General features: G+C 54.1%; 1 protein-coding gene across 5 annotated transcripts in view; it reads right to left on the reverse strand.

Moving 5' to 3' along the window:
- LOC124006179 (Down syndrome cell adhesion molecule-like protein 1 homolog) overlaps positions 1-10,000 on the reverse strand; it is a 206,560-nt gene that overhangs the window by 58,107 nt on the left and 138,453 nt on the right. For all 5 annotated transcript variants that reach the window (XR_006833741.1, XM_046316016.1, XM_046316014.1 and 2 more), the window contains exons 4-5: positions 4,315-4,461; positions 3,224-3,502 (exon numbers count right to left, since the gene is read on the reverse strand). Coding sequence is in view for 4 of the 5 variants with exons in the window: in XM_046316016.1 (XP_046171972.1) it covers positions 3,224-3,502; positions 4,315-4,461 (426 nt within the window). In the remaining variant the exon portion in view is untranslated. The remainder of the gene's footprint in view (positions 1-3,223; positions 3,503-4,314; positions 4,462-10,000) is intronic.

Genomic DNA, 10,000 nt, shown 5'->3' on the forward strand with positions numbered 1-10,000 from the left:
GAGAGTAGAAGGAGAGGGGGTAGACATGCCCTCTGCAGAGAGGTAGAGAGAAGGAGAGGGGGTAGACATGCCCTCTGCAGAGAGGTAGAGAGAAGGAGAGGGGGGTAGACATGCCCTCTGCAGAGAGGTAGAGAGAAGGAGAGGGGGGTAGACATGCCCTCTGCAGAGAGGTAGAGAGAAGGAGAGGGGGGTAGACATGCCCTATGCAGAGAGGTAGAGAGAAGGAGAAGGGGGTAGACATGCCCTCTGCAGAGAGGTAGAGAGAAGGAGAGGGGTAGACATGCCCTCTGCAGAGAGGTGGAGAGAAGGAGAGGGGGGTAGACATGCCCTCTGCAGAGAGGTAGAGAGAAGGAGAGGGGGTAGACATGCCCTCTGCAGAGAGGTAGAGAGAAGGAGAAGGGGGTAGACATGCCCTCTGCAGAGAGGTAGAGAGAAGGAGAGGGGGTAGACATGCCCTCTGCAGAGAGGTAGAGAGAAGGAGAGGGGGGGTAGACATGCCCTCTGCAGAGAGGTAGAGAGAAGGAGAAGGGGGGGGTAGACATGCCCTCTGCAGAGAGGTAGAGAGAAGGAGAGGGGGTAGACATGCCCTCTGCAGAGAGGTAGAGAGAAGGAGAGGGGGTAGACATGCCCTCTGCAGAGAGGTAGAGAGAAGGAGAGGGGGTATACATGCCCTCTGCAGAGAGGTAGAGAGAAGGAGAGGGGGTATACATGCCCTCTGCAGAGAGGTAGAGAGAAGGAGAGGGGGTAGACATGCCCTCTGCAGAGAGGTAGAGAGAAGGAGAGGGGGTAGACATGCCCTCTGCAGAGAGGTAGAGAGAAGGAGAGGGGGGTAGACATGCCCTCTGCAGAGAGGTAGAGAGAAGGAGAGGGGGTAGACATGCCCTCTGCAGAGAGGTAGAGAGAAGGAGAGGAGAGGGGGTAGACATGCCCTGCAGAGAGGTAGAGAGAAGGCAGACATGCCCTCTGCAGAGAGGTGGAGAGAAGGAGAGGGGGTAGACATGCCCTCTGCAGAGAGGTGGAGAGAAGGAGAGGGGGTAGACATGCCCTCTGCAGAGAGGTAGAGAGAAGGAGAAGGGGGTAGACATGCCCTCTGCAGAGAGGTAGAGAGAAGGAGAGGGGGTAGACATGCCCTCTGCAGAGAGGTAGAGGGAAGGAGAGGGGGTAGATATGCCCTCTGCAGAGAGGTGGAGAGAAGGAGAGGGGGGTAGACATGCCCTCTGCAGAGAGGTGGAGAGAAGGAGAGGGGGTAGACATGCCCTCTGCAGAGAGGTAGAGAGAAGGAGAGGGGGGTAGACATGCCCTCTGCAGAGAGGTAGAGGGAAGGAGAGGGGGGTAGACATGCCCTCTGCAGAGAGGTAGAGAGAAGGAAAGGGGGTAGACATGCCCTCTGCAGAGAGGTAGAGAGAAGGAGAGGGGGTATACATGCCCTCTGCAGAGAGGTAGAGAGAAGGAGAGGGGGTAGACATGCCCTCTGCAGTGAGGTAGAGAGAAGGAGAGGGGGGTAGACATGCCCTCTGCAGAGAGGTAGAGAGAAGGAGAGGGGGTAGACATGCCCTATGCAGAGAGGTAGAGAGAAGGAGAGGGGGGTAGACATGCCCTCTGCAGAGAGGTGGAGAGAAGGAGAGGAGGGTAGACATGCCCTCTGCAGAAAGGTAGAGAGAAGGGGGTAGACATGCCCTATGCAGAGAGGTAGAGAGAAGGTGAGGGGGGTAGACATGCCCTCTGCAGAGAGGTGGAGAGAAGGAGAGGGGGGTAGACATGCCCTCTGCAGAGCGGTAGAGAGAAGGAGAGGGGGGTAGACATGCCCTCTGCAGAGCGGTAGAGAGAAGGAGAGGGAGAGAGAGAGAGGGAGAAAGACACGGGTGTCTGTGAATATGAGACACCCTGAGAAACTGAGACAGAGAGACAGAGAGGGAGCGAAAATGTCAGTGAGCAATAAGGCAGCTGGTGTTATGTGCTGGGGACTACTGTGTGTGTGTGTGTGTGTGTGTGTGTGTGTGTGTGTGTGTGTGTGTGTGTGTGTGTGTGTGTGTGTGTGTGTGTGTGTGTGTGTGTGTGTGTGTGTGTGTGTGTGTGTGTGTGTGTGTGTGTGTGTGTGTGTGTGTGTGTGTGTGTGTGTGATGATTATCCCACCTCCCCTGCCCTGTCAGGTAGGTTTTGTGCGAGTTCACCATGATGTGCCCTACGGCCAAACGGACCAACATCCACTATCCTTCATCCTTCCTCCCGCCCTCATCCTCCCTCCCACTCCTCAACATCACCATCCCATGTGTGTCTGTGTGGTCTTCCCAGATCTCTTCCCCAAAACAATAACCCCCCTCCACCCAGTGACACACAGGGGAAGCTGCTCCCCGGAACAACCAGTGTTCTCTCCTGTCACCACGGCCACGCTCGGCAGGGGTTCCGAGAGACCCGGAATGGAGCGGGCAGGAAGGGGAGCGAGGTGTCCCGGGGGATCAGGATCAAACTCATCTCAGAGAGGGGCCGCGGCGAAGTTGACAGGGGTCCAGGACACAGCCGACAGAGCTTAAACGATCCCCTCATCTCCTCCTCTCCTCCCTATCAATCCCTCTCACGCTCTCTCTCCCCTTTACTTAAACACCTCTGTCAGGTAGAGGGGGGGGGGACGAGGCGATCGGTCTTGAGAGGTGACAGCGGTGGGAGGAAGGCAACGGCTGAATGTGCAACAGTCCCCCCCCCGCGGTTGAGAGGAAGGTTGTGTTCAGTCACGGGGACGGAGCTGCAGGACGACAGCGTCTCTGTATTACAAGCCAGTCCCGGACGGCGAGTACACAGCCTCCTTATACATAGTACATGTCTGTGGCTCTGGGATCAATAGCATCAAGGAAATAGCAAAACCTACACATGAAGCATCCTCTGATACTGGATAAACCCGAAGGCACCGGAAACGACCAAAACAAGAAGTCACCCCCCCCCCCCAAAAAAAACACACCACGATAACATGCCCGACCGAATACCTTAAACACGTCAAACGTTTTACAATGACTGTGACAATGTGGTTGGGCGGCCGAACTAACTTAAGACTGACGACACTGACTGACCGTACGTGGCGCTGGGAATAAAACACGGCAAGCTGTGCATCAGGCCAATATGTGCATAGGGACGCATCTACAGGCCTTCGCCCCAAAACAACAAACTGTTCCGGTAACATGGGGTGAACTAACCCAGGGACTCGTACAGGGACGTGTGACCTGTGACTCACCGATGACGTTGAGGTGACCGGTCACCTCTTTGGAGCCGAAGCTGTTGGTGACCTCACAGATGTAGTTGCCGCTGTCATCCAGACGCAGGTCGCTGACCGTCAGGCCCGTGAGGCGGCGCGTCCAGCGGGAGTCGGCGGGCAGCGGGCGCCCGTCCTTCAGCCAGCGGATGGTGGGGTTGGGGTAGCCCGAGGCGATGCAGGGCAGCTCCACAATACGTCCCACTTGGACCTCGCCGGACTGGAAACTGTCCAACACTGAGGGGGTGGACTCCGTAGGGTCTGAGAGGGGGGGGGGGGGGGGGGTGTTAGCAATACTGAAATTGATCATGCTGATATTTTCTCCAAATTCTGTTCTGTGAAGACAAGGATAACAAGAACCCATGAACTGTAAGACGGTATTGGCCCAACAGACAAACACACTCACCCACACACATCACCCACACACATCACCCACACACATCACCCACAGACATCACCCACACATCATCATCCCACACACATCACCCACACACATCACCCACACACATACCCCCCCCCCCCCCCACCCACACACATACCCACACACATCACCCACACACATACCCCCCCCCCCACCCCCCATTCACACACATACCCACACACCCCCCCCCCCCCCCCCACCCACACACATACCCACACACATCACCCACACACATACCCCCCCCCCCCCCCACCCACACACATACCCACACACATCACCCACACACATACCCCCCCACCCCCCACCCACACACATACCCACACACATCACCCACACACATACCCCCCCCCCCACCCCCCACCCACACACATACCCACACACATCACCCACACACATACCCCCCCACCCCCCACCCACACACATACCCACACACATCACCCACACACATACCCCCCACCCCCCACCCACACACATACCCACACACATCACCCACACACATACCCCCCCCCCCACCCCCACCCACACACATACCCACACACATCACCCACACACATACCCCCCCAACCCCCACCCACACACATACCCACACACATCACCCACACACATACCCACACACACATTCACGCACACATACACACTCTCTCTCTCTCACCCATAACAGACAGCCTGGCTCCATTGCTCTGGCGAGTCTCTCCACTGTATTTGTGCTTGGTGATGCAGCGGTAGGTGGACAGGGCATCTTCCTTCTGGACCTCTGATATGTACAGGGCCCCGAACGACGTCAGGAAGAAACGGTTCCCTGTAGGCGAGAAGAGGAGGAGGAGGAAGAGGAGGAGGAGGAAGAGGAGGACGTCAGTCCATGTGTCCAAAACTAAAAACAGTGTCAGGTCAACCCAACTCAAGCCAGTCCCTGATCGATTAATTGAATCATTGTTTGTCTGGCACAATTAACCCCCCCCACCCACCCCCACCCCCCACACGCACAGGAGCTTTTAAGAGAGCAGCTATCAAATGCTGTCCATCTCATGATTTATGCTTTAAATACAGAGAGTATGTGAAGGAGAGAGAGAGAGAGAGAGAGGGAGAGAGTGAGGTGGAGAGGGAAAGAGAGGGAAAGAGAGGGAGAGAGAGAGAGAGGGAGGGAGAGAGAGAGAGAGAGAGAGAGGGAGAGGGAGAGGGAGAGGGGGAGAGGGAGAGGGAGGAGAGAGAGAGGAGAAGAGAGGGGAGGGGGAAGGAGAGAGAGAGAGAGAGAGAGAGAGAGAGAGAGAGAGAGAGAGAGAGAGAGAGAGAGAGAGAGAGAGAGAGAGAGAGAGAGAGAGAGAGAGAGAGAGAGAGAAAGAGAGGGAGAGGTTACGTGTTAATAGTTCAGCGGTTGTGTTATTGTAACAGTATATTAGTGTCATCTTCATTTCACATCAGTGAGTGCCTTAACCGGCCCCTGATTTATCCTCATGTCAATGAGGCCCGGATCCAACATGAAGCCCACAGACACACAGAGTGGATTTCAGTGTTCAGCCCTTTTACACTTCTCTGTTAATGTTCATCTGTCTGTTCTCCACTGGCTCTCGGGTTGAGAGAGGCTGCATTATTCCACTGTCTGTGAGTTTTGGGGATTATTATGATGTGTGTGTGTGTTTCAGAGTGGTTCAAGGGTAGTGTGTTTTCAGATTGGTTCTTGTTTGTTAACAACTGTGTTCTCAAGGACTCTGGGAATGTTTGCATGTCGTATACGCATGAGAAAGTAGGAGGGGAAATGTATTTTGGAGAGTACACTTACACACCACACACAAACTTGCTGCGAGGGGAAGTGCCTGTAGCTATTGGTCGGCATCTGGCCAGGCACACTGACCCTAATAAATTCAAAGACATGAGTTTTATGTCTGTTATTTTGACCAGTATACTTAGTCTTCAATTTTTGTGTGAGTTTATAAAGGAGTGTGTGCGTGTGAGGAGAGGGTGTATAAAGCGCGGGGGCATTAGTGTGTGTGTGCCCTGGCAGCGGCAGTGTGAGGGATGGCGATCGATACACTTTATGGCTCCACAGCTCCATCCAAAGGAGATTTATTAAAGCAGAGACGACAAGGCTGGCTCCCCGCCACACACGCACAAACGCACGCACGCACGCACGCACGCACGCACGCACGCACGCACGCACGCACACACACACACACACACACACACACACACACACACACACACACACACACACACACACACACACACACACACACACACACACACACACACACACTCCATCACTCTAACAAGACTCAGACGGCACTGCCTGTTCCTTCCTGCCTTCAAAACTGACGACAACCTCATATCAACATTCACACAACATTCAACTATCTCATAGACGCTGGATTATACGCACAGGTCACACACACACACACACACACACACACACACACACACACACACACACACACACACACACACACACACACACACACACACACACACACACACACACACACACACACACACACACTCACACTCACACTCACACTCACACTCACACTCACACTCACACTCGCACACACACTGTATACTGTTTTCTACTATGAGTGTTCATAAAGAAAATGTAAATGGCTTAATATCTATTTACCTGTGTGTGTCCTTTAGTACTACCGTAGAGATGTGTGTGTGTGTTCGTGGCTAACTGTTGTCGTGCTGAGTGCTAGGCCGTGAAGGCTGTAATTGCGAGCCTGCCCTTTAGTTCCAACCTGGGTATTAAGTCTTACAGGATAATGTGCACTTCGTACAACACCCTCACCACCCTGTCACAACACACTGACACAGACAGGAAGTGCAACTGAAATGGCACCCTATTCCATATATAGTGCCCTAATTTTGACTAAGGACCACAGGGATCTGATCAAAAGTAGTGCAAAATATAGTGAATAGTGCGCCATTTCAGCCGCAGCCAGGGAAAGAAAGAGCACATTACAGAATAGAAGGAGGGAAAGAGGGCAGAAAGGAGAGAGGACAGAGAAGAAAGGGGTGAGGGGAAGGGCAAGGAGAGGGAGATAGAGGAAAGCGGAGGGGAGGGAGGAAAGCGAGGGAGAGAGGAAAGGAGGGGAGAGGGAGAGAGAGGAAAGGAGAGGGAGATAGAGAAAAGGAGAGGGAGATAGGAAAGGAGGGGTGAGGAAAAGAAAGGAAAGCAGAGGGAGAGAGAGGAGCGGAAAGAAGAGGAGAGGGAGCGAGAGAGAGTAAAGGAGTGGAGAGGGAGAGAGTGGAAAGCAGAGGGAGGGAGAGGGAAGGAGAGGGAGAGAGAGGAAATGAGAGGGGAGGGAGGAAAGAGAGGGAAAGAGGAAAGGAGGGGAGAGGGAGAGAGAGGAAAGCAGAGGGGGAGGGAGGAAAGAGAGGGAAAGAGGACAGGAGAGGGAGAGAGAGGAAAGGAGAAGAGGAGATAGGAAAGGAGAGGGAGAGAGAGGCAAGTAGAGGGAGAGAGAGGAAAGCAGAGGGGGAGTGAGGAAAGAAAGGGAAAGAGGACAGGAGAGGGAGAGAGAGGGTAGGAGAAGAAGAGAGAGGAAAGGAGAGGGAGAGAGAGGATAGGAGAAGAAGAGAGAGGAAAGGAGAGGGAGAGAGAGGCAAGTAGAGGGAGAGAGAGGAAAGCAGAGTGGGAGTGAGGAAAGAGAGGGAGAGAGTAAAGGAGAGGTAGAGAGAGGAAAGGAAATGAAGAGAGAGGACAGGGGAGGGAGAGAGAGGAAAGCAGAGGGTGGGGAGTAAAGAGAGGGAGAGAGGAAAGGATAGGAGAGGAGAGGGAGAGAGAGGAAATGAGAGGGAAATCGAGGAAAGGAGAGGAGAGGGAGAGAGAGGAGAGGAGAGGGAAAGAAAGGAAAGCAGAGGGAGAGAGAGGAAAGGAGAGGAGAGGGAGCGAGAGAGAGGAAAGGAGTGGAGAGCAAAAGAAAGGAAAGCAGAGGGAGAGAGAGGAAAGGAGATGGAGAGAGAGGAAAGGAGAGGAGAGAGGAAAGCAGAGGGGGAGGGAGGAAAGAGAGGGAGAGAGGAAAAGAGGAGAGGGAGAGAGAGGAGAGGATAGGGAGAGAGAGGAGAGCAGACGGGGAGGGAAGGAGTGGAGGGAAAGAAAGTAAAGCAGAGGGAGGGAGAGAGAGGAAAGGAGAGGGAGATAGGAGAAAGCAGATGGAGAGAGAGGAGAGGAGAGAGAGAGAGTGGAAAGGAGAGGGAGAGAGAGGAAAGCAGAGGGAGAGACAGGAAAGGAGAGGGAGAGAGTGGAAAGCAGAGGGAGAGAGGAAAGGAGAGGAGAGGGAGAGAGGAAAGGAGAGGAGAGGGAGAGAGGAAAGGAGAGGAGAGGGAGAGAGGGGACAGCAGAGGGAGAGAGAGGACAGGAGAGGGAGAGAGTGGAAAGCAGAGGGAGAGAGGAAAGGAGAGTAGAGGGAGAGAGAGGAAATGAGAGGGAGAGAGAGGAAAGGAGAGGGAAAGAGGGGAAAGCAGATGGAGAGAGAGGAGAAGAGAGAAGAGGGAGAGAGAGGAAATGAGAGGAGAGGGGGGGAGAAGGAGGAAATGAGAGGAGAGGGAAAGAGGAAAGGAGAGGAGAGGGAAAGAGAGGAAAGTAGAGGGAGATGGAGCAACGAGAGGGAGAGAGGAGAGGAGCGGGAGAGAGATGAAAAAGAGAGGGAGAGAGGGGAAAGCAGAGGAGAGGGAGGAAAAAGAGAGGGAGAGAGGGGAAAGCAGAGGAAAGGGAGGAAACAGAAGGAGAGAGGAAAGGAGAGGAGAGTGAGAGAGAGGAAATCAGAGGGAGATAGAGGAAAGGAGAGGAGAGGGAGAGAGAGGAAAGGAGAGGAGAGGGAAAGAAAGGAAAGCAGAGGGAGAGAGAGGAAAGGAGAGGAGAGGGAGCGAGAGAGAGAGAGGAGAGCATAGGGGGAGGTAAGTAGTGGTGGGAAATAAAGTAAAGCAGAGGGAGAGAGAGGAAAGGAGAGGGAGAGAGTGGAAAGCAGAGGGAGAGAGGAAAGGAGAGGGAGAGAGGGGAAAGCAGATGGAGAGGAGAGAGAGAGAGTGGAAAGGAGAGGGAGAGAGAGGAAAGCAGAGGGAGAGAGAGGAAAGGAGAGGGAGAGAGTGGAAAGCAGAGGGAGAGAGGAAAGGAGAGTAGAGGGGGAGAGAGAGGAAATGAGAGGAGAGGGAAAGAGGAAATGAGAGGAGAGGGAAAGAGGAAATGAGAGGAGAGGGAAAGAGAGGAAAGTAGAGGGGGATGGAGCAAAGAGAGGGAGAGAGGAGAGCAGCGGGAGAGAGAGGAAAGGAGAGGGTGAGGGAGAAAAAAGAGAGGGAGAGAGGGGAAAGCAGAGGAGAGGGAGAAAAAGAGAGGGAGAGAGTGGAAAGCAGAGGAAAGGGAGGAAACAGAAGGAGAGAGGAAAGGAGAGGAGAGTGAGGGAGAGGAAATCAGAGGGAGATAGAGGAGAGGGAGAGAGAGGAAAGGAGAGAGAGGAAAGGAAAGGAAAGAGGGAAAGAAAGGAAAGCAGAGGAAGAGAGAGGAAAGGAGAGAGAGGGAGAGAGAGAGAGAGAGAGAGAGAGAGAGAGAGAGAGAGAGAGAGAGAGAGAGAGAGAGAGAGAGAGAGAGAGAGAGAGAGAGAGAGAGAGAGAGAGAGAGAGAGAGAGAGAGAGAGGAGAGCAGAGGGGGAGGGAAGAAAGAGAGGGAGAGGGAGAGAGAGGAGAGGATAGGGAGAGAGAGGAGAGCAGAGGGGGAGGGAAGAAAGAGAGGGAGAGGGAGAGAGAGGAGAGGATAGGGAGAGAGAGGAGAGCAGAGGGGGAGGGAAGGAGTGGAGGGAAAGAAAGTAAAGCAGAGGGAGAGAGAGGAAAGGAGAGGGAGAGGGAGAGAGGGAGAGAGAAAGGGAGGAGAGGGAGAGAGGGGAAAGCAGATGGAGAGAGAGGAGAGGAGAGAGAGAGTGGAAAGGAGAGGGAGAGAGAGGAAAGCAGAGGGAGAGAGAGGAAAGGAGAGGGAGAGAGTGGAAAGCAGAGGGAGAGAGGAAAGGAGAGGAGAGGGAGAGAGGGGAAAGCAGAGGGAGAGAGAGGAAAGGAGGGAGAGAGAGGAAAGCAGAGGGAGAGAGGAAAGGAGGGAGAGAGAGGAAAGGAGAGGGAAAGAGGGGAAAGCAGATGGAGAGAGAGGAGAAGAGAGAAGAGGGAGAGAGAGGAAAGGAGAGGAGAGGGGGAGAGAGAGGAAATGAGAGGAGAGGGAAAGAGGAAAGGAGAGGAGAGGGAAAGAGAGGAAAGTAGAGGGGGATGAGGCAAAGAGAGGGAGAGAGGAGAGGAGCAGGAGAGAGAGGAAAGGAGAGGGTGAGGGAGAAAAAAGAGAGGGAGAGAGGGGAAAGCAGAGGAGAGGGAGA

The sequence above is a fragment of the Oncorhynchus gorbuscha genome, linkage group LG19, assembly GCF_021184085.1.
Source record: "Oncorhynchus gorbuscha isolate QuinsamMale2020 ecotype Even-year linkage group LG19, OgorEven_v1.0, whole genome shotgun sequence".
In the NCBI taxonomy this organism is placed as follows: Eukaryota; Metazoa; Chordata; class Actinopteri; order Salmoniformes; family Salmonidae; genus Oncorhynchus; species Oncorhynchus gorbuscha.